The 25,009-nt window shown below is 45.3% G+C and overlaps 1 protein-coding gene across 3 annotated transcripts in view; it reads left to right on the top strand.

Annotated features, from left to right (window-relative positions):
• The window catches only part of VSTM4 (V-set and transmembrane domain containing 4), a 106,076-nt gene that overhangs the window by 49,431 nt on the left and 31,636 nt on the right, over positions 1 to 25,009 (top strand). For all 3 annotated transcript variants that reach the window (XM_047702853.1, XM_047702855.1, XM_047702854.1), the window contains exons 5-7: positions 5,601 to 5,634; positions 23,119 to 23,225; positions 24,505 to 24,566. In XM_047702853.1, coding sequence (XP_047558809.1) covers positions 5,601 to 5,634; positions 23,119 to 23,225; positions 24,505 to 24,566 — 203 coding nt within the window. The remainder of the gene's footprint in view (positions 1 to 5,600; positions 5,635 to 23,118; positions 23,226 to 24,504; positions 24,567 to 25,009) is intronic.

Genomic DNA, 25,009 nt, shown 5'->3' with positions numbered 1-25,009 from the left:
CCAAACCTCATCCTTCCATCACGGTCACGGTGACTGTGGGATCAGCCATCCTGGCAGTGAGGGCAAGCAGAGCTCCCAAATATTGTCTCCAGCAATCCCCCAGGCTTCCCTGTCTGAGCTCTTACAAGGGCAGTTTGAAGGCACGGTAGGACAGACGGAAGGAGACGGCCTTAACACCTTTGTCGCTACTCTCTGTGACGTCTCGGTCTAGTTGGCACTTGCTGTGCTAGAACCCTAGCACACACATGTCATTGGACATTTTCTTAGTAGTCGCATTAATAGGGTGAAAAGGTTAAAAAAAAAAACAACCAACTCTTTTATTTAAAATATATCTAAAATAGCATTTCAACAAGTATCAATATAAAGATTCAGAATGAGATATTTTACGTTCCTTTGTTCATGCTAAGTCTGAAATCCAGCGTGATCTCATACTTCCAGCACATCTCACTCGGGACTAGGTGTATTCGAGTGCTAGGTAGCCACCTGGGGCCCACAACTTCCATATAAGACCAGTTTCTAGACCCACAATTTTATGTGCTGGTGTTTTCCATCAGTGCTTTTCACGTGGTCATGAAATAGCTCTCTGTAGCAAGAGGACAGGCAATAGGAAACCCCATTCTCCTTCTCAGCTTACCACTTGGTGCCCGAGGGAAATGGCTTCACCTGGCCTTGTGACTGCGCCAGCCCCGAAACACTGTTAGAGCAGGTCTGCTTCCTGGAAGGGGCTGGGGTTTTGGATGTGACGTGATGGGAGCACAGTCCCGTGTAAAGGGAAGGGCTGGCAGGAAGCGGGGCACAACCCTGGGCTTATCTCTCCCCACAGGGAAGTGCAGATGTCCTTTTCCAGGCTGCTGGGCTGTCTGTCCCTGCTGGAGCTGGGCCGGGGATTGGGGGGGCGGGCGGCTGGGAGAGCACTGTGCTCAGTCATTCTTGCTCCTTCGGCAGATGCATGGGACCTTTTGCAGGGGCTGTTACAGTCCTTGCACAGTGCAGGAGATGCTTGGGGGCGCAGAGCAGAATTATCTATGGGTCCTACCTCAGCATCTCTGCAAGGCCTGGGATTGGGAGAGGGTGCAGGCAAATTAGGGGAAAGTTAGGGGAGGGTCAGGCCTTGACCTTGAGGCCCCAACACTGGTACAGAGCCCGATAGGATGGGGGAGCATGGCTACCTCCACTCCAAATCACCCATCTGGAGGTGGTAGTGGTGGCAGAGATGGGCCTAGATGGGGATGACAGTCTTCAGCCTGAACAGGTCATCTGGGAGATTTGGCCATGAGGTGGGGGCTGGGAGCAGTATGGCTCAGGCTGAGGTGGCAGAGAAAGGGTAGCCCCATCTCACAGACACATTTCTGCCAGGAGGTGAGAAAAACAGTCTTTCCTTTTAGTCTTCCAAGTCCTAAAGAAAAGAACAGTGTCCTGAGTTTTCATTTCTGTGCAGTCTGTTGCTTTTGTGTGGGGCTGGGTCAAGTACGCTGTGTGCGAGGTCATGGCCCATGATGGAGACGGGCTCCAGGACCCCCCCTTATTGTCTTCCTTCTCTTGCTGGTCTCACTTCCCCACTCTCCAGCGGATTTGCCGGGATCCCATCCCACAGAAACTCTGTACTGAAATGCTTGTCTTACAGACTCTGCTTCCTGGGAGTCAGTCCTGATGAAGTTACGTATATTTAAAGGTGACTCTGTGCCAGGGCTATGTCTCCAAAGTGCCTAGGTCTTATGTTCGGTATGGATTACTTTTGGTTCCCTGGCAGTCCCTCAGCCTTAAAGGAACATCAGCCATGTGTTTACTGGTCTGAGACATCATAAGCATCGGTCAGCAAGTGCTGGCCGAGGGGCGTATTTTCTGCCGGGCACTAACCATCTTCTCTGGGCTCCTGGTCTTTCTGAGTCAGCCTGTTCTCCTACAGCCAATGATTACAAGTTGCCCTGGCCTGCCCTCTGGCTCCCTGGCTTCCTGATCTCCAGGCTGCTCACCTCACTGCCCCTGGACTGGATTTCCCAAAATAGAGGCCAAAGCATGGATTCCCTAAGACTCCAGCCCCAGCTCTGCCCTGCCCAGCTGTGGCACAGTGGGCCAGCCATCTCTCCTGAGACTGACTCTCTTCGTCTATAAGGAGCTCTGATACCAGCCACCCAGTATCTCTGAGAATGGTGAGGAGTAGTTACAAGAGGGCTCTAGAGTCAGGCTGCCCAGTTTTGCCCCTTCCTAGGTGTGTTAGTTTGCTTGGCTGCCATAGTAAAGCTTATAGGTGGCTGTCTTCTCCCGGTGTCTTCACACGGTCTTTCCTCTGCACCTGTCTGTTTCCTAATCTCGTTTTAGAAGGACATCAGTCATTTTGGATTAGGGCTCACCCCCAGTGACCTCATCTTAACTGAATCACCCATTTAAAGGCCTCACCTCCAATTCTAGTCACATTCTGACGTGTTGGGTTTTAGGGCTTCAGCATAGGAAGGACGCAGCTCAGCCCCTAACATTAGCTGTGTGACCTTAGGCAAGGTCATTAACCTTTCTGTGCCTCAGTGTCCTCCACCATAGAATTAGGTGCAATAACAAAGTTTTTGTGAAGATTAAATTCAAGTGCAAATTCGTGGTCTTCAAACATTTTTGCTTGCATAGCACCTAAAAGCATTTCAAAAACTATGCACCCTTGAACATTTTTTGTTGATGTCTAAACTTTTTGATCATAAGTGTAAATTGTTGCAAAGGAGGTAATTTCTAGGGCATCACAAATATGGACATCTTAAAACAAAGTGTTTCAATCTCTTTCACAACTAAATGTTATGAATTTCGTAAGTACCTCTCTTTATTTAAAAAGACTGTGAACATGCTTCAGCTATTAGAAATTGTATATTGTTCCTTTTTCTCCTTGAACTTTTATCTTCACTCTACTTTCCCCACAAAATTTTATCCCACTTTAATGCAGTTTTTTTTGTTTACACTGCTCTGTAAAAATAATGTGTATAAAAATTTAAATTAAGAATTTTAAAATTTCCTTATTCCACAAGTTTCTCGGTATTAAATTTTTTGTGTTGTTATTAATATTGCACAATTAATAAGATTTGGAAAATGAATATAAAATTAATCAAGACCCCATAGATATTATCAATTTAGATAATCAGTCATAGAAGACCATTTTATTGGAAATGTATTTTTACTAAAATAAATTTTTATTTTAGTTCATAGACCCTTGTGTGAATCTGCTTAATAATGGAATTCAGCATCACTTCTATTCCTACTTTTTAAAGTAGAGAATTGAGGCTGAATTCCATTACTAAGAATAGAAATGATGTTGAATTCTGTTATTAGGCAGATTCACACAAGGGTATATAATCTGTCATTGAAAATTATTTTTAATACTTGACCAGCTGACAACTGGATTAGGTCATTATTTAATCCTTGTCAAAAGCAAAATATTGGAAACCTCTCTGCTGGTGAAAGCTTTAGTTGCCCAGTCCTTAGTCATTTGCTTTCTCAACACTGGCACAAACTTTTCAAATAATTTCTCCTTTGGTGCCTCCTGTTTTTTACCTCCACAGCACAAGTCAGGATGGGTGAGAGGTATGCCTTGATTTTGTGAAGAGAAACAGTGATGTGATGGGGAGGGAGGAAAGGAATGCAGCCAGAGCTCAGGCATGTTCTGGGAGAATGAATTCTGGAAGAAAGAACACTGTGCTAGGTGAGGATCTAGAAAGTGATTTCCTTAATACTACACTTCCTAGGAGTGCCCACCAGTTTGCAAACCCCAGACACATGATCACTGATTTATTTAATAAGCCTAGAGTCAGGCCAGGAACATGAAGTGTTCCATAAAACTAATTATGGTTTTATTATTGCTACATCTGTAAATTATCCAGCACAGAGTAGGTGCTCGGTAAACAGGATATAGAAAGAGTTTATGCACTAAAAGGGGGTAGTAACAGGTAAACCTAAAAAGCCCTTTCTTTTTTTTTTTCTTTTTCAATTAGTGTTTTTTATTTATTTATTTATTTATTTATTTTCAGTGTAACAAAATTCATTGTTTATGCACCACACCCAGTGCTCCATGCAATACGTGCCCTCCATAATACCCACCACCAGGCTCACCCAACCTCCCACCCCCCGCCCCTTCAAAACCCTCAGATTGTTTTTCAGAGTCCATAGTCTCTCATGGTTCAGCTCCCCTTCCAGTTTCCCCCAACTCCCTTGTCCTCTCCATCTCCCCATGTCCTCCATGTTATTTCTTATGCTCCACAAGTAAGTGAAACCATGTGATAACTGACTCTCTCTGCTTGACTTATTTCACTCAGCATAATCTCTTCCAGTCCCATCCAAGTTGATACAAAAGTTGGGTTTTCATTTCTGATGGAGGCATAATACTCCATAGTGTATACAGACCACATCTTCCTTATCCATTTGTCCGTTGAAGGGCATCTTGGTTCTTTCCACAGTTTGGCGACCGTGGCCATTGTAAAAAGCCTTTTCTAAAGCAGAGACCCTGTCATGCTGGTCTGGAACCTGCCCTGGTCACCTGCAGGACAGATCATGCCAAGTGTAGCAGCTTAAAATAACAAGGATTTTATTTGCTCACAATTCCATCGGTCAGCAGTTTCGACTGGGCTTAGCTGAGCATTTTTTCTGGTCTTCGCTGGAGTCCCTCCTTTGCTGCAGCCTGCTGGTGGATGAGCTGTGGCGTGGCTGCTCTGGGGCCTCCGCTGGGGTGACTTGTGCCTGTTCAATGTGGTCTCATCTCTCAGTAGGCTAGCCGGGCTTCTTTACGTGGTAGCAGAAGAGTTCCCTGCAATGAAACAACAAATGAGCAAATCTCAGAGCGCAGGGTCTGGTTAGGTCTTTGCTTGCGACATATTGGTTATTGTTTCATTGACCAAAGCACGTCTGGCGGTCAAGCAGTTTCACAGCGGTGTGGACAGACACAGGGAGGTGCGATTCATTGGGACCATCGATGTAATGATCCACCACCCACCTCCGGAGCCCATGGCTTTGCTTCTATTTGAAGTGAACTCAATTGTGAGATTAGATTGGCCACTTATTAGGATATCTGCTTAGTTCTTGTTTTTCCTCTGCTGCTAGAATCTTTTTTCTTTTCTCTATGAGACCTACTGTGGAGGATGTCTTGCTCTAAGACTGTTTTTCCAACACACCCCCCGGCCCCGAGAAGAGTGTTGATCAGAGAACAAAATGCCAGTTTGCAGAGAGGAGCATCTAAGTGGAAACAGGTTGTCCCCAAAGGCTTTCTCATGACTAAGGCAGAGCTTTCAAGTTGGGTGACTGTTAGTCTAAGACCTTCCAGATCAGAACCCACCTCAACCTGGCTTGGAAAAAAAAAAAAAAAAAAAAAAAGACTGTTTTAGGTCATCAAACTAGGAGGTCTGGGGTATATGGTTCATGCCTGGCTCAGTCTAGGTGTGGAACAGTATTGAGTCAATGTGGTGTCCGTGCTATGGTTATGCTTACTCATCCAAAAAGAAGTATGAAAGCCCCAAGAAGTGGCTTGTACCAACATCTGGTCAACGCCTGGGTACTTACGTTCCCCTGTGATTCCTGGAGCACATGCTTCTAAAGTAACATTGATTTACCATCTTCTATTTCTTTTCATTTTACAGCGAGACATTATTTGGTGAAATGTCCCCAGAACAGGTAGGAATACTTTCTTTCTTTTTTCAAATGAAACTCTTTGATATTTTCCTTTCTATTGATATTACCAAGAAATTGGTTTAATTTGTATCTTTACCTAAGGGTCTGCATGGTAGTTTGCAGGTTGGCCTAAAAATGTGTTTTCTTCATGCACTTGGGTGTTTCTAGATTCCATTCTGGTTTTTGCCCCCAGATTCCAGAGAAAATATAACTCGTGCTGGTTCAACATGCCAGCTGGAGGAGGCTTGGCACCTGCTCCTGGACAACTGTTTCCCCTGTGTAGGAGGAAGCTAGCAGCTAGACTGAAGCACTTTGATGCTTTCTGGCCACAAATTCTCCTAATTCCCTTCTACCAGTTCCTGCTTGCCCTATGCCCTGCTCTACAGAATGTGGCCATTAGAAATACATGTGCCGAGATGCTAGCCTTCTAACTGGTGGAACACGCCTCACAGGTAACATAACAGTTAGAGCAGACATTGAAAACTCATAGTGTTTAGAAATTTGAGACTTCTGGTTCAGGCACATTGGCATAGGACAGTTTCTCCCTGCTCTTCCCTGCTAAACACAGCCATAAACCCTGAAAATAATGCCAGAGACAACCAAAGGAGAACTCTGAAAGGGGGTAAGAAGAAAATGATGAAAGACAAAGAAAAAAAAAAATCTTAAAAGCAATGAGAGTGAAACAATGCATTATTTATGGGGAACACAAATTGGAACGACAGTGCAGTTTTCATTGGAATTGATAGAAAGCAGAAAGAAGTGGTACATTTTCTCTTTAAAAGATTTTATTTATTTATTTTAGGGAGAGAGCAAAGGAGAGAGAGAGCAGGAGCAGGATGAGGGGTGGAGGGGGAGAGGGAGAGGAGAGAATTGGAAGTGGACTCCTGTTTAAGCACAGAGCCTGATGTGGGGCTTGATCTCATGACCCTGAGATCCTGAGCTGAGCCAAAATTAAGAGCTGGGCATTAAACTGACTGAGCCACCCAGGCAGCCCAAGAAGTGGCACATTTTCAAATATCGAAAGAGAAGAACTGTCAACTACAAATTCTATATCCAGCCCCAACTGTCCTTTAGGAATAAAGGGGAAATAAGGATATTCTCAGATGAAGGAAAACTGAAAGAATTTGTCACTATGGGTCCTACATTAAAAGAAAGGCCAAAATAAATTCTTGAAATAGAAGAAAAAGACTTGATACATTAGGGAAGAAGATCAACAGTAGAGCAGAAATATGAGTACATAAGTAAGCTATTCTTTTCCTCATGCGTTTTAAAAATAATATCTTATAATCAAAACAAAAATTATAAAACCATCTGATACTCAGGAAAAGCATTAAGATATTTAGAAGTGGGGCGGGGAAAGTTACCTAAATAGAAGTGAGGTTTTTACACTTTCCTCAAAGTGATAGAAATTTGGTAAGTCACACATTTATTTATCACACTCAAAGCAACCATTAAAGTGACTATGAAAAAAATACACTCAAAAACAGTATAGAAAAATAAAGACAGAATCCTAAAATATGTTCCAGTAACATAAAGGAACAGAGGAATAAAAACCACAGGAAATAAACAGAAAACAGATCATAAAACGGCAGACTTAATTGCTAACATACTGTTTCTCTTACCTGGCTTAAAACTTAAACAGTTTAAATACATCAGTCAAATGACAGAGATTGACAGAGTGGATTAAACACACACACACACACACACAACCTGCGTATATGCCCTTTACAAGAAACTCACTACAAACTCGGTGACTTAGGTAGGTTGAAATAAAAGGATGGAAACCGTTCTACCACATAAACAAAACCAAAACAAATCTGGAGTGGGTAGACTAATAATATGGTAAAATAGACTTTAGAGCAGAGACACTTACTAGAAACAAAGAGGGACATTCGATAATGACGACAGGATCAATCCCCCAGGACAAAGACCCTAAATGTATGTATACACACCAAACGGGAGAACTACCAAGTACATAAAGCAAAGAAAAAAGAGCTGAAAGAAGAAAAAGATAAATCCACAGTTACAGTGGGCAGCTCCAGTGCACCTTCTCAGCAACCAGGAGACCTTCTGAACAGAAATTCGCAAGGGTATGGAAGATCTAAACACCGCAATCAAGGACAGGCCCAAATTGATACAGATCGAACACTCGGACCACCACCGGCAGAACACGTGTATTTCCAGCCCCTGCAGAACATTCGCCATAAGATCTAGCCTATCTTAGACCAAATATTGGGCTTTAAAACAAACCTCAGCAACCTTAAAGCACTGGAACTCATACAAACACACAGCACACTTTAAAAATAATGCATGGATCAAAGAGGACGTCTCAGAGGAAATTAAAAAAAATACAGAGAATTGACCAAAAATGAGAATAAGTGCAACAAAACATGTGTGATGCCTTTAAAGCAGTGCTGATGGGGAGATGTATGGCCTTAAATGCTTGCATTAGGAATTAGGAAAGCCCTCAAATCAACAATCTGAAGTCTCACCTCAGAAAATTAGGAAAAGAGCAAAATAAACCCAAAGCAGGCAGAAAAGAATGAAATGATAAAGGTCAAAGCAGAAACTGATGAAATTGAAAAGAGCAAAACAATAGAGAAAAATCAGTGAATCAAAAATCTGGTTCTTAGGAGACTGACTGCTGGCAGAAAATGGGTAAAGTGTACCCAAGATCTCTCTGCTTTATTTCTTATGACTGTATGTGAATCTGCAGTTATATTCATAAATACTTCAGTTGGATGTGAATTTGGATGTCTCTGGGAGGTCCTCTTTACAGCCCCAGCAGTCCCTATACCTGACTGCTTTGCATTCCTGCTGCTGAGTTTGGGATCCAGAGAAACCCTATTACTAAAATCAAAATATAAACTTCTTTTATTGAGAGTTCACCACCTACCAGGTAGTTGTCTGGAGTAGTCCAGAAGTTCCTGCTTCGTGGAACTTAGTAGGCATTGAATGCAAATGCTCGTGTCCCTGGGAGAGATATCTGACTATGGCCACGTGAATACATCAGCAAGTCCTCTCCCCACAAAGGCAGCTTTTAATTGAACCAAATCAACAAAAATAACTGTTCTAACACTCTGGGAAGACCACAGGTGTATACTAAACGGAGAGCCTTTTATACTGGAAAAACTGCTGAGCCGCTGCTGACAGTAGTGGGGTCTGGTGGGGTTTTGGCCTCCGTTCACTCCGAAACTCTTCCCTCCTGCTTTGTCAGTGAGCTTTTTTCAGAGCAGGGAGTGCTGCGAGGACCACCAGATGCTCTGTTGTTAGAAGGGGGCTCGTGCGGCTTGGAGCAGTATGTAGTGCTCACGTTCAGCAGCAGTGTCACAGGAGGTGACCTTCTTAGGTGGATTGAGCCAGGAGGGCCGACAGTGCTGCTAGTCTGAGCTTTTGGTCACAGTTGGGGCAAGTGTATTTCTCGCTGAGACAACACACATGGGGAGTGCAGTATGGAGAGCACCCAAAGGAAGAGAATAACACTGTGCAAATAGTAACAAGAGACATGGTAACTGAATTAATATCAGATAAGATATAATTTAAGACAAGAAATAGGATGAAAGACCAAGAAGGAAATTACAAATTGTGAAGGATTAATACCACCAGGAAGGTACAACAATTATAAATGTACATGGGTCTAACAACAGAGCCTCAGCATCCATGAAGAAAAACAGAAAAGGGAAAGATGAAATTGGTGATTCTAGAATGATAGTTGGAGATTGCAATGGTCCACTCTCAGAAATTGATAGAATACCAAGACAGAAAATCAACAAGGGCACAGAACATCAAGCAATTTGTCTACCTAGTGACCACATACCATACTTGTCAAGTGCACTGGGAATATCCACCAGGACAGACCATATATCTAGGCCATAAAACAAATCCGCATAAATTTACAAATTTTATGTATGTAAGAAATCATACAAAGGTGGTTCTCTGAGCAACAGAATTGAATAGAAATTAATGACAGAAAGAAATCTGGGAGATTCCCAAACATTTCAAAATTTACAACAACACACTTCTAAATAATACAAAGAAGAAATTACAAGAGAAATTAGAAAACATTTTGAATTAAATACAAATGAAAACAAAACGCATCAAAACTTACAAGATGCTGCTAAAGCAGTGCTTCAAGAAAAAATTATGGCTTTAAATGCCTATATTAGACAAGAAGAAAGACTTCAAATCAATAACCTAAGCTTTCACCATAGTTAACCAGAAAAAGAAGACCAAGTGAAATCCACAATAAGCAGAAGAAAGGATATAATAAAGATCATAACAGAAATCTATGACATGGAAAAAAACACATACGTGCACAGAGAAAAATCAATAAAGCCAAACTTTGTTCTTTGAAAAGATCAATAGAATTGACAGATCTTAAGTAGACTATACAGGAAAATAAAAAAGAGGAAAAACCAATTACCAAATCAGGAAGCAAAAAAGAAATCGCTGGAGCACTGGGGTGGCTCAGTCGATTAAACATTTGGCTCTTAATCTAAGCTCAATTCTTGATCTCAGGGTTGTGAGTTCAAGCCCTGCATTGGCCTCCATGCTGGGTTTGGAGCCTACTTAAAATTTAAAAAAAAAAAAAGAAAAAGAAAAAGAAAAAAAAAGAGAATCATTACAGACTCAACTAAAGTTAAAAGGATTATAAGAAAATATTATGAACACATTGGTTCTAACAAATTAAACAACATAGATAAAATGGAAAAACTCCTAGAAAGAGACAAACCACCAAAATTGATTTAAAAAGGAATCTATAAAGTGAATAAACCTGCAGTAAGTCAAGAAATTGAATTGTTAGCTAAAATCTTTCCAACCAGGAAAAGCCCAGGCCCACATTGCTTTACTGGTGAGATATATCAAGAATTAAAGGAAAATATAATACCAACCCCTCACAAAGTAATTCAAAAAATTTGAGAAAGCATGATCTTTTCAACAAATAATGCTGGGATAAAATACAGAAAGATCTCTTACAACTCAATAATAAGATGCCAAATAACACAATTTGAAATGGACAAAACAGATTTGAGTAAATACATCCCTGAAGAAGATACACACATGGCTGACAAGTTCATGAAAATATGTTCATTATTCATACCCGCTCTGAGAGCGGTAAAAAGACAACGTCCAGTGTTGGTGAGGATGTAGAGAAACTGGAACCCTGTTTGTTGCAGGTGGAAATGTGAAAGGGTGTAGCCGCTTTGGAAATCAATTTTGTAGTTTCTTAAAGCATTAAACACATACTCACCATAGGACCCAGAAAATCGGCCCCAGAGAAACGAAAGCATCTGTCCACGCACACACCAACATACTGTTGTTCACAGCTGTTTTGTTCATAATAACCAGAAGCTAGAAACCGTCTGAATACAGCCAAGAACTGGTGAATGGATAAACACCATTGAGGAATCCACTCACTAAACTACAGTTTGCTAATAAAAAGGAACAGAGTGCTGATACATGCGGCACACGGATGAACCTCAGAAACGTTATACCAAGTGAACGAGACCAGATGCAAAAAATTATGTATGGCATGATGTCATCTATTTGGAATGTCCAGAAAAAGTAAATTTATAGGAACAGAAAGCAGTTGCTTAAGGCTGAGGGTGGGAGTAGGAATTAACTATAAATGGGCAAGAGGGAACTTTGTCGGGGAATAGAAATGTTCCAAAAGTGTACTGTAGTGATGTTTGCATCCCTTGATAAATCTACCCTAAATTATTGAATTGTATACTTAAGATCAATGAATTTTATGATGACTAAATTATTTCTCCGTAAAGGTACTTGTTTCTTTCCAAAAGCATGTGCTCCGCAGGGCCTGGCATTTCAGATGTGGGGGGCTGGGGAGGTTATGGCTGGGGAGATCAGAGACTGTGCAGGGCCAGCCTGCCAGTGCTTCTCAGGGTTTGCTTGCTATGGCCTCCTGTTTGGCTTTTCATGGTTAGCAAGCAGTGCTGGGCGTTTGGGCTCCACCCTGTTCCTCCTAAGTCTGACCCGTGGGAGGCCCCTATCCTGAGCTGGTGCTAAGGCTGGAGTACAGTGAGGCGCTACCACAGCCTGGTGGGCAGGAGAGTCTGGTCTTCCCCAGGTCTGGGATACCTACCCTGCTGCCCCCTCTGCCAGCTGGTGCTCTCAGTGAGTCTCTTTCAGTGCCTGAGTCAAGCTCTCTCCATGGGCATGTCTCTTGGGGGACCAGCCAACAGATCAACCTCTACAAAGCTGCCTTTACTGCACTGTACCCCAGGACCATGCAGAAGAACACTGTCGACTTGTGTTCATCTTCCTCATCAGAGTCTCAGGCCTAATTGATTTCATGCAGCCCAGATTTCCTGCCTCAATGCCTCGCTACTGAACCGGTCAGTCCTTGCCTTCCAGCAGGTTCTGGCCGGCCCTGTGCTCTGCCTCTGCTGCCCAGGCAGTTCCTCCTGTCCCTATCGTGCCGGGAGCTCCCAGATCCCAGCCCCATCTGTGCTGTGGCAGTGGGCGGCTGAGCCCGCCGGAGATTCTCAAGCTGTTATCCAGCATCAGTGTTCTTCTCTGTCCTCTGACCAATTCCTCCTTAGGGAGAGTGGGCAGAGAGCGCAGGACCGGGGCGAGATGCCAGGAACGGAAACCCTCAGGCAGGGGAGGGACCCTCAGGATGGGGCCATGCTGGTGTTGAGGCTGCGGTCACCAAGAGAAGGCCTGCTGAGTGACTGGGCCAGAATCTGGAGACCCTAGGGCTTTCATTGACTTTTTGCGAGAAGTTCATACAGAAGGAAAACAAGTTTCATCTTGAATGTGTGTCGTTCCTGAAGTCGGAAGTTGCCATCTCCTGGGAGGAGGGGGCACTGACTTTGGGGCTGGGAGACTGTTCTTTTCCCATGGCTAAGTGCTCTTCCGGAGCAGAAGGCTGGGCCAGAGGAAGCCTGTCAAGATCTCGCAGGATTGTAACTGGGCCTTCCCCAGGGATGGCAGCTCCCTGACAGCAGCTCATTGGGTAAGCACGGAACTGCCCCTAAAGGTCCCAGAAAGTCACATTTGAAATGAAATGCCACCACTCTCATAGAGATATGGTGTGTCCCCACACCATGACACCTCTTCCATGGATCCAGATGCCTTCCTTCCTGTAGGTCAAGTTCAAGAAAGTTGCCGAGAAGATAGACATGGACACCAAAAAGCAATTCCCAGTAGATTTCCTCACCTGTTGCTTGACCTCTCCTTATGGGTTTGAGGTAATAAAGTATTTGCAAACAGGAGAAATTGAAGCGGACAGCATGTTCCCTGTGCCAACGGTAGTTACAAGACCGAAGTAATCCAAGCCTTCTTCATGTGTTCTGGTTCCTACACCTTCTCGTGGATAAGCAGGGGGGGCAGACCATTTATATTTTGGATAAATTACAGGCACAGGCTTACTGTGGTTTGTGAGCTTAGTTTAAAGCATTTTCTGGTTTTTTTCTGAACCATCAGAGGTTTTTGTTTTTATTTATTTTTTTTAAAACACACCCCTATAGCTGAAGTATGGGATTTAATTAATCATTGATTTGTTCGGGATCTTAGCGTGAAGGCAGAAATGATTTCAGAACGAATGTGAACACGTCAATTCTAAACTTAGATAGGTACCTACTTGCTTTATTTTCACAATATTGCAGAGCGGTGGTATTACAGAATTTGCTTCTTTTGTGAAAGGTAATCCACTGGGGTGTTTAAAGATTCTGAGGCCAGGCTGCCTCAGTTCAAATCTGGACTCGGGTACTGATTGCTGTGTGACTTTGGCTAGTTCTTCGACCTCCCTGATGAAATGGGGGCAGAGATAGTCCTAGCGCATAGTGGTGTTGGGAGGACTGAATGAGTCAGTCTGTAAAAAGTGCTTCCAGTGGTCCTGGTATATGGTGAGCTTTATGCAAGTGGTTCTGTTATTATTCAGTCAGACTTATGGGTGATTCTCCTATAGAGGACTTTTTATAAGGCCCGGAGGGTAGGGATGAAATAACACACAGCTTATACCCTTGAGGTCCGCACTGAATGGGAGAACTAGAGAAGCAAAACCATGTGCTACCTACAAAGCTGATGTGGCCACAGCAAGGAGGCCCTGCTAACCCCATCTTCCCAGTCGGTGGGTGGTAGGGAAAGCTTCCTAGAGATGAGATTTGGGCCAACTATTGAAAGAGGGGTAAGAATATTCCAGAAGAGAGTTGGGAAAGCACAGTGCACAGAAGAGGGGAGAGAGGCATACAGCGGGTAGGAGGCTGGGGGGCTGGCGGCACTTGGTCCACAGCAGTGAGGTTCTCTGGAGATTCTGGGCAGAGCACCAGGGAGTAGAGGCTGGAGCGGGAGGCCAGGGATGGGCATAGGGCTAAGCCACACATCACCACACATCACCTTCATTCCTCATGGCATCGTGTGAGCGGGTGCTGTGATTGTCCCATTCTACAGATGGAAAGTGATGCACAAGGAGTATGGATGGTGGTGAGGTCTTTGCTGGGCAGGGATGGGGCAGCGAGGGATGCCAGCCCAGGAAGCTCAGACTTGCTTGTGAGGGCTTCCGTGCTGGCATTCACTCAGATGAACCAGGAGGAGAAGCTCCAGGAAGTCAGGGCCATGGAAGGAGAAGTGGGAAGGGTATAGCCACAGATGCTGGCCACGGCTACAGCTGCTCTCCATGCCCCTGACTTTGAAAGGTCAACGTGCTCTGGTTATAGGCACCAATTTACGAAAGTTCCAACCATTGTTGTTGTCGTTGGTTGGCTTTAGCCCACACACATGCTAAACGCCTTCCCTTCCATTCACCAGAGCATGGAAGGTGGTGAGCACAAGGATGGCAGATGTGGGTGATGTGTCTCCTGGCCCCCGTCCTGCATCCCTGACATCCTTGCTGCCCCTCTCATCCTCACCCCCTTTCCTGCCTCGGCTCTCTGGCTCACTGCCCTTCCATAGCCCCCAGGCCGAGGCAGGCATGAGGAGGGCTGGCCTGTGATGTGGACCCTGGTGGTTGTTCCTCACGTAATGTGAAGGACATTCCACCTGGATTTGGTGTCTGCTGGAGCCATGCCACCCGGCAGCTTGGTGACCTTGGGCCACTTGGCTTCTTTGGGAATTTTCACTCTTCACAGAATGGGTACAAATTTGCTTCTGTCCCTATCGCTCAGGGTCGCTCTGAGGATACAAGGAGCTCTCGGTGGCTGTTGGGCTAATTCCTCATAATGACTCACCCTGTGCCCCTGCACCTCCTCTTCTGAACACTTTATGGGATTTATTTCTAATCCTCATAAAGCCCTGCAAGGCACAAATTAGTCTCCCCAGACTAAGAACAGGAATAAAACTGCCAACTATTAGATAAATAGCTAGTCTTCTGTACTATTTACGAACCTCTTGATTCCAGGTGACAGGAAAGCTAGCACAGATGCTATTACCCCTGAAGGGACTTGGCTGACTCATCTAACTAGGGATGCCGCGGTGGGTGGGCCTCGGGGAATCTCTGTCTAGGAGACACGCTGTCATCACGGTGGTGGCTTCCACTCCCAGCCTGTCTCTGGGCAGTGCTGCCTCAAGGCTTGGCCTGTCCTCAGGCCAGGCTGGCTCCCCTTGGGAAGAGAAAGGTGGTAGCAGGTGCATTCCCTTCTGGCCTAATGAAGGAGCTGTCTCCCTTCCTGACAGAAAACACAGTCACCCCTTAGGGGTAGGGGACCAGCCCGAACCAAGCCGGTGGCCAGAGGGAGTTGGGGTAGATCCCACCCAAACACATACCCTCAACCCTAGGGGTACAGGTGCTAGATCCTGGCCATATGCCCCCAGTGACCTCTCTCTGCTGTTATTCTTACGACCCAAGATGAGAGAACCCTGCATGGAACTGCTAAATATTAATGAAGCCCCTCCCGATCTCTCCAGTCTGTGTTCAGAGATTTTACATTCACAGACAAAAGCCGTGGCCTGTGGAGTGTATACTCATGTTCACAAAGCTGGCAGGGACTGCAGAGGAACAGCCTTAACAAAGAGGCCCCAGTAGAGCCTCTCGGGCTGTGTAAAGCATTTACGATGAAAGGCCACGGAGGCTGTGGACTGGGAGACGCCTTGGCAACTCCGTCACAAAGGAACAGCTTTCCTCTGCTGCTGCTTGGAATGTGCACGCAAAGACGTCACAGAGGGGAAGCAGCAGAAGTAACGCACCGTGACCGCCCAGGGTCTGCCAGGCTCTGTGAAGGGCACCGGTTCTGGCTGGAGGCACAGAGAGCTCTGTCATGTCTGGCTCCCCAGTCAAGGACTCCGAGAGGAGATTCCACAGTAATGATGACAACAATCCCGGTAAGTGAGACCCATTACACGCTCATGGCATACCAGACACGGTTCTAGGTTCTTGGCATGTATGAAATGCCATTTATGAAAAAGAGTCATTTCAAGGAAGTCATGGGAGTGGGTGGCACCCTTCGTCCATCTTGAGAGGGGAGTCCTACAAGCTGCTCCTGGCATGAGTAGTCCAGTGGCACAGGAGGCCTGCAGAGCACGTCCTAAAGCCTCAAGCGAGATGTCGGGAAATTTGCCCCATTGCAGGAATCATTGGCCTTTCTCAGTGGCAGCCACCCTGGGGGTGGAGGACTGTAATCGCACTTCTCCCTATAGCTTATTGAGATATAATTGACCATAACTGGTAATGACATTGAGTTGCCACTGCAGTGTTCCTCCTTCAAGATGGCGCACTTGACGTTGTAGGGTGCAGGGCTAACAGGTGATGAGTGTGCTGCAGGGAATCTTGGCAAGGAGAGCTCAGAGCTGTTTGGCAAGGAGTTCATGGTCCTCTGGGCCCCCTTCTCGGGCATTGTCACTGTCAAAACTGAGCTCCGTGGACAGGAGGAAAGGAAGCGCGTGGACATTTCTGCAGATGCAGTGATTTTCCAAAGACGGCGTGGAGCAGGAAGGGCTGGGGGGGAGATGGCTCCAAGAAGCAGGCCTGGGGGAATGTTGGCAGGATGTGAACCAGCGCGTCTTCCTCAGTCTCATTCCCAAAGGGCTTTCTGGGCTGGGTTTGTTTGACTGGCAGACAACACTTGGCATTTCTGGCCATCCCAGTTCAAACCACAGCAAATCCCTTTGCAGCATGTGACAGACTGCTGTGTGCCCAGCAGCGAGGGCGCCTGCTCATTCTACGGGAAACAAGATTAGACAGACCTCAAGGAAGCATTCTGATTCACAGTGGCTGTGCTGAGATGCAAAGATTGCCCTGCACCAAAGGAAACGCTTGGCATCTGGGGGGGCTCTGGTCGGATGTATTAAAGCCCCTCGGCATGAATGGTTGGTTAGCCGCACCTCCGGTATGATCCCAGGGAGAGGCGGGCATTAGGACGGGCACAGATGGTTGGGTGAGGATGCCTATGCCACAGGCACCATGCTTCAGTATGAGGGTGCTTTGATCTCACATTTAGTTGTGAGGCAAGATGTGGCTGCATCTGTGAATCTTCGTTACGGTTATGTTCTTTGTTTGGGGGGGTTCAGTTCCGTTTGTGCTGTTTTACTGTTTTTTCCCCTATTCCTGAACACTTCAGAGGCACTAAATTTCCACATGGCCAGCCTGCCCCCTCCCACCTCCATTTTGACAGCTGACATCACTTATTCCAGATCATTCCAGGTATAAGAACATGCTCCCCTCCTCCTCTGCCCAATCTCGGGCCAGGATAATCCTTGGTCTTGGGCACCAGCCCCAGCTCCTGCCTCCGAGTGTCTAGCACTCGGGTTGGCCCCCATTTCCCCCCACCCAGGCAAGGCTTTAACAGCTGTAACAGGCCCAGATTTAGTACAGACTTGGATGCAGTGGAATGCTGATCTCGCCTTTCAGTGCCTTCTCTTTAGGGAGCTGGTTTAAGCCCAGAGCAGCCATTGTGGATCTGGCTGGATCTACCCTCTTCCTGTCCTAGTTTTCTTATTCTCTGCTGTCTGGGGCTGGACCCAGCATCCTTGCTTCAGGGCCAGGGAGACAGGCCAACCTGGATCAGATCCCATGTCTCCTGCCTGGACTTCTCTGAGGCTTCATTTTCCCCATCGGGGAGTGTCCAGGACTGTGGATATCACGCATTTCTCATGGTGCTTTGCACAGGCTAGAGGCAAATATCGCTCTTAATCATTTAAGTTTGGCAAAATATAGTTGCTCCCAGTGTGCTCAGGACCTAAAAAATCCAGGTGGCCTGCTGCCTCTGGCATGTTGGGGCAGCTCCCACTGCTCAGGCTGCAGCCTTTTCCTCTTCCTCCTTACCCGCCGGCTGTGTGCTGTGCTGGTTCTTAGCCGACACTGCTCTCTCTGTGGCAATAGGAGGCGTGCTGGACCATCTTGGAAGGAAAGATTTTTTAATCGAAATTTAATTTCTAACTCGTAGCCCTCCCCTCAGGGCCAAGACATGATGCCAGGAGATACCCAGGGGGCAACCTTGTTCTCCTGCAGCACACCGTGAAGCATTTCCCCCTGCACCACACACCAGGGTTGTAGGTCAGCGTACTAGCCCTTCTGACCTTCATGATAACCCTGTGTGATAGATGGCAAGTGTAGGTCTCCCCATTTTACAGATGGGTGGATGAGGCCCAGGAAGCGAGCAACTCGTCCAAGGTCACCCCTCTAATCAGAGTGGAACCTGCTTTGGTGCCGACCCAACCCTCTTGTCCACTGCCCATTCACTAGACCTAGACCCAACCACCGTGTGTCACAGAGCAGACATGCCCCACGCACGTGGGAGGGAGATGCCCACGAACGGTGGCCAGGCTGGAACCTTATACCTGTCACATGCGTGCCAGCCACGAGGCCCTGGGTGGAGCCAGAAAGGCAGCCCTGTTTTCCACAAATAGCCCTGCTTTCCAATCACACAGCTCTCTCATTTAGACTGAGTTTCCGGCCTCTTCTCTATCTTTTTGGGTTTGACTGGCTCCAGCAATGCTCACTCCCCTTGTGTCAGAGACAAAACACAGTCTTGTTCCAATTTAAGATATAGAGTAACTTTCTGGTCAGTGAATCATAATGTGGAGTTTCTTTGTCAAAAATGTCTGCCAGTCTTGCTGGCTCAATGGGAAACATAATATTCTGTGAGCAAAATAATCTGTCATGTCATGGGGGTGACTCATTGTATATGAATTCTCATTGTTGAAGTATGAATTAGAGCTAAATTTAGTTTAGTGCAGTTTTTCTGTTTTGAAGGAAAACAGTGATGACAAAGCAGATCTTTTTTAGCTTGCTGAATGCCCTGGGCCTGAGACCACGCATCTATACAAATGATCGTCCCAAAACTTTCATTTTGTGTTGAAGAGCTAAAGAACGAAGTCCATGAAAAGGGGAGAAGAAGGAGAAATCCTTGATTCTGCAGCGTGTGAGATGCAGCTGGGGAGGACGATCCAAGCTCAGTGGCAACAGACAAAAGGAAAACACTTCATGATTTTAGCAAAAGAAACAAGTCACTGTGCATTTAACAAGAAGCCACAATTCAAAGGGAATTGGGGGAAATGGTTGCAATAAATACGTCAGACCGATGTGAAAGGTGCATGCAAACCTGTAAGAAAAACTCAGAACCCTTACAAATGACAGCGGATGTCCATACGGCATTTGTAAAAGCAGAAACACGATTAGATACTTGCTGGAAATGCTCCTTCTCACTGGCAGTCAGAGAAATGCAAGGAAAAGGGAGATCACAGTTTTATTCATTAAGCGAGTGGTTTTTTAAAGCTGATAGACCTGGTGTTAAAAAGGCTGAAAACAGAAATACCCTCGTCCATTGACTGAGTGACTGCAAGGTAGGACTAACTTGTTGGAGAACCTTTTGACAGCAGGGAGTTAGATACCCTTTCGAATGGTCCTCCTTCATGAATTTGTAATCCCAGCTCTAAGACTTTAACCCAAAACAAAAGTCTAAGAGTGGAAAACCATGATGCACAAATACATGTATGGCAATATCACTCATGCATCAAATATTACTTAGATGTGAGGGAATGGCTGAGGAAGCCATGGCATAGCTTCTCATCAGAACAGTATGAGGACGTAACAATATGGAAAATAGAGATTAAGTAAAAAGAAGGGCACAAAATTATAAGTAGATTATGACAAAAAATACAATGTATAAAAAACAAGGAAGAGTTGAAACTTAATGTCCACTTAATGTCCAAAAGCTTGGACATAGTTATGGCAGTGTTACTCATAATGGCCCAAGCTTGGAAGCAACCAACATCTTCTACAGTAGGGGAATGCATAATGAAGCTGTGGTACATCCAGACAGTGGAATATCATTCAGGGATAAAAAGAAATGAGCTCTTAAGCCATGAGAAGACTTGGAGGAAACTTAAATGCCTGTTAGTAAGTGAAAGAAGCCATTCTGAAAAGGTTACTTATTGCATGATTGCACCTGTGTAAGATTCCGGAGAAGGCAGAACTATGGAGACAGCAAATAGATCAGTGGTTGCCAAGGGGTGGGGGGCGGGAGGGATGAATGGGTGGAGCCCAGAGGGTTTTGGGGCAGTTCACCTCTTTGGTCTGATACATTATGTGTTTGTCTAAACCAATGGAACTCACCCAAAGGGAGCCCTAATGCAAATTATGGACTTTGGGTGCTAATGACATCTTGAAGTAGGTGCATCAGTTATAACAAATGTCCCACCATGGTGGGGGACAGTGATGATGGGTGAAGTTGCACACGTTGGGGGGAGAGTGGGCGGGCATGTGAAAAATCTCTACCTTTTGCTCTATTTTGCTGTGAACCTAAAGTTTTCTTGAAAAAAAAAATGAGGTCCATTAAAAAAAATAAACAAGAAAGAGGAAAAAGACTGGAAATATTTTAAAAGGCTGTGTTTTGGTTAGGATAGATTTATTTTCCTTTTTCTCCCTGCCTGTAATTACCATTTGAAGACATGAATGTGCATTAATTTATAATGAAAAAAAAATAAACACTTGAATTATAGAGTTTAAAGCTATGAGATGAAGCTGTGCTTGCAGTTGTGTGTTGAAGCAATTCTGAGAATTTTGGATCCCTTGTTTCTTCTTAGTGGTCAGCGTTTTGTAAACGCACATTCCTTTGGCCTGTTTGTGAGTTTACACAATTGACCCTGTACTCTAAACCTATGGCCAGTTGGAGTTTCAGTTCCCAGTAAAAATAAGCCGTCTTTGGGGAGTCTCAGCATGATCTGTATCCTTGGAATTTTTCCCATGATGCGCGAGTCATTCTTTGTTCATTTTAAAAACCCTAGGAGTCTGTTAGAATAGCCTACATTCTCTTACATGTATGCAGATATTTATTTGTGTTTAAATTACTGTTTTGCAATGGTTATGTTTTTCAATGATTATACAAACACACGGTTTAATAGTTAAAATTAAAAAGTTAAATAATTGGGGCGCCTGGGTGGCCCAGTGGATTAAGTGTCTGAGTTTGGCTCAGGTCATGATCCTGGGGTTCTGGGATTGAGTCCCTCGTTGGGCTCTCTGTTCAGCAGAAAGCCTGCTTCACCCTCTCCTACTCACGCTGCTTGTGCTCTCCCTCTGTCGAATAAATAAAATCTTTAAAAAAAAAAGTTAAATAATTGACTAAAAATATATATGGTGATAATTCTTCCTACCTGGTCTCCCATTGGCTTAGTTTCTCAGCATCCCCATTCTAAGGAACCACTATTTTATTTTGTTTTTAAAATTGTATTTATTTATTTATTATTTGAGAAAGAGAGAGTGTGTACACAGGTAAATGGGGAGAGGGATGGAAGGAGTGGGAGAGGGGGAGGCAGAGAATCCCTAGCAGACACTGTGCTGAGCATAGAGCTGGATGTGGGACTCTATCTCACGACCCTGAGATCATGACCTGAGCTGAAACCAACACTTGGACGCTTAACCCACTGAGCCACCCAGGCGCCCCGGGAACCACTATTTTAAAATTTCTTGTGACTGCTTCCAGAATTTCTCTATGCATATATATGCAAGCAGTAATATGTATTTCTATTTTTCCCTATTTTCATACAAAAAGGGGAACATTTTGTACATTGTCCAACACCCAGCTTTTCCCCTTAGCAATGTATCTTTCCTCATCAGCACATAAATAGCTTCTTCCTCCTCTTTGCAGCTACAGAGAACCCCACATGTGTATTTGTGGACTCACCATCATTTCCTTAGCCAGTCCCCTGCTGATGGACAGTTGGACTCTTTCTGATCCATTGCTATCAACAATAGCACCGTAAGGACGAATCTCACATGCACATTTCATACACGTGCAGGGATATCCACAGAGTAAATTCCCGGAAGTGAAATTGCTGGGTCAGAGTATAAGCGTTTGTAGTTCTGATTGCCAAGCTCTTCTGATTGCCAAGTTCTTCTCCTTTGGGAAGGGTTTTCACTCCTATCGGCCGTACTTCTACGCGCCTGATTCTCTATGTCCTTGGCAAAAGAGTGCTTTGTTTCCAATGTGACTCTTGTCATTCTGATATGTGGAGAATGGAAGTGCAGTATGTTTTAATTTGGCTTCCTTTCATGAGAGAGCCCTGGTGTGTTTTCAGTGGTAAGAGCCTTTCCTCTTGTGTAATAACTGTTACTGCTTTCCTTCATTTTGATTATTAAGCAGTTGATCATAGTCTTACGGATTTCTAGAAATGCTTTATGTATTAGGGAGAGAGCCTCTCTTGGTAACCGCACACACCTGGCTGGAGCGTGTGTCTCAGGACAAGAGGTTCTAGAAGGGGCCTTTGCTGAGTCACTGTGACGCATTTGAGATAAGAGTGTTAGCCATTCAAGGAAGCACGTGGACTCCATCCCACATGTGGCATCAAGGTTTGCCATCAAGATGGTCTGTGTAACTTTTGTCACTTTAGCACCTACATGTCCTTGTTTTCTTACCCCCAGTATAAGGCTTATCAGTACCATCATTCTGGGTAACACATAGAAAGAACCTGATAGCACAGTGATTACACAGAGTCAGATAACTGAAAACACCCACAGCCCTCTTCAGGGTGAAGCCACTTGCCCTCTCTTAAAGGTAAAGGTACAGTGGGAGAAGAAAGTGTGGCCAATTTCGGGGGACCCTGGAGATTTCTGGGTGCAGGTCCCAAGGTCCTTTCTCCCTTGCACAGGAGGGGCTCTGTGGATTATGCACCAAAAAATACGTGCAACGAATCTTGGTTTTAGGGTAGCTCAGGTAGAAGTTTCTGATAGTATCATAATACCCTACTGGTGATGTGGCCAAACCAGACTGTGTAACTGATGCACCTAGTAAGAACCGTCCATCTCTCCATCTGTAAGGGCAGACAAGCTGGCCCCTGATCTCCCCAGGGATCTTTGAACGTTAAACAGCACATCATAAATCACTAACTAGCTCATCTCGCCATCCTTATCTTAGCCACAGGTCAGAACTAGACCTCCCGACATCCCTGGGGATCTACCTAGAGTCCCAGTCCAGCTGTAAGAGAACTTCACCTTACGAAGGTACTCAGGAAGCACACAGAAACTATTGCTTCCTTTCCCTTTCCCTGGAACAAACCTGCTTTTGCCTTGACCAGGACTCTTTTCTTGTATAGCTCCGGGGAGACTGTGACCAGTGTGACCAGCTTGGCCCCCCTGCAACCTAAGAAGGGCAAGAGGCGGAAGGAGAAGGCTGATGTTCCTCCTGCAGTCCCTGCCAAAGGTAGGAGGCTAGCCTACGGTTACCCACGTAGGAACCAGCACGACTGATCTAGAAGTAGGTCTGGGGTTTGTGGTGGGATCAGGACAGGGTGAGTAGACAGACGGAGGACATCTGGTGATGATAGGCCTGCAGAACCCCATCTTCATTTTGATAATCACTGAGGCCCATCACTGGAGTGGGGCCGGGGCTGGTGCACTGGCCCAGCATGGTGTTAGTGGGGAGTTGGGAGAGGGGATGTCAACATGCACAGATTGATTCCATAACGCATTTCACCTTCAACTATTAACATGCTCACACATAGTGGGGTGGCACAAAGGGGTATCAACATCTTCTTGGTTCATTCAAGGGAATGGAGCCTCTGATTTTTCTAAGGATGTAAGTCCTTAGATGTAAGTCGGGTATGTAGTTTATTTTGGATTTGTTCTGGGGATAAAATCAAGGTTGGTCTTTGATTCCAACTGTAATGTAGAGCAACATAGGTGAGGTTCCAATGTAGTTGGAAGTACTAGGTCTGTCCCCTACAGATCCTTGGGGTCCTGTGCTGAAAGCCACTGGTGCTCAGGCTGAGTGCATGTTGGGTGGACAGAGGGACTGGAAGGCCTGGGCATTCTGGGAGGCATGATAAATGTAGATCTGGGGAGGGAAGGGGGCAGAGAACCCTGCAGTAACGTATCATTCATTCAGAGTGGTTAGTACCCTTCCTTATAAAAGATGAAAGTGAGCCTCAGAGAGCTAAGTGGTAGAGCCTGGCTTGGAGATGAGGTCTGCCTGAACTTCAAGGTCAAGTTCAAATTCCAAAACATTGAAGTACTCATTACATGATATTGGGGAGGGGGGAAGAGCCTTAGTTTCCTCCTCTGTTACATGGGGACAATAAAGACCCACCTCCCTGATGACCTCTGAGGGTTGTTGTCAAGGTCACAGCTTTAATTGTAAGTGTGTAGTTTGGATGAAGCCCCAGGGAAGTTTCTGGCCTCAGACTTAACCAAACATACCTGGTTCTCACCTGCATGCCTCACCTCTTGGTAGCTGGCAGTGTTTTATGCAGTCTTGTTTCGTTGACCTTGCTGGTGGGAGAGGATGACATGTCCAAAGATTTGGGGAGGATTGCTCTCCATGGAGGGGCACCCAGTGGTACCTAGATCAGAAACCAAACTTCTTCCATGGGGGCAGGAAAGGGACCGTGAGTCTCTACAGAGTATGTCTGTGATGCTCGTGTTATGTGGGCGTTGGAAATCCTGGAGGAAATCCAAGCTAAACCCTTGACATGCTTCCACAGCTCCCATAGCTGCCACATTCCATAAACCGAAGCTGCTGAAACCACAGAGGAAAGTTGCCCTGGTGAGTAACCATAGTCGGTGTTGTTATTGTCCCCTTAAGCCTTAAACACACTTGAGGTCCAAGTAGTATCTTGACTGACTCAAAATATGCTGAAACTTCTCGGTGCTTTGGTCCCCAAGCAAAGACGTTCTGTCTTCTTGGGTCAGCTTTTGAGCTGTCTTTTCTCCACATCTTGTTCCCAGAGTGGCTTTTTAAAAATCCAAGGAGAACCATGTTCCATTATAAATGCTATTTTTCAAAAAGAAGGGGGGAAAAAAAGCCACACTCTGGAAGATATAAATAGGATATGAACCTGTTTATACAAATTTCCCTGATAACTACGCTAAAGAGACTGCTGAAGAACCTTCCAGAAAATATGCCGTAGCAATTTATTTTGAAATAACTGTAGATTTACGGAAGAGTTGTAAAGACATGGCAAGTTCCTGTCTGCCTTTCACCCAGCG

This window comes from Lutra lutra, chromosome 14 (genome assembly GCF_902655055.1).
Source record: "Lutra lutra chromosome 14, mLutLut1.2, whole genome shotgun sequence".
Lineage (NCBI taxonomy): Eukaryota > Metazoa > Chordata > Mammalia > Carnivora > Mustelidae > Lutra > Lutra lutra.
Note: the sequence above shows the minus strand (reverse complement) of the source record. Positions and strands in the feature narration are given on the sequence as shown.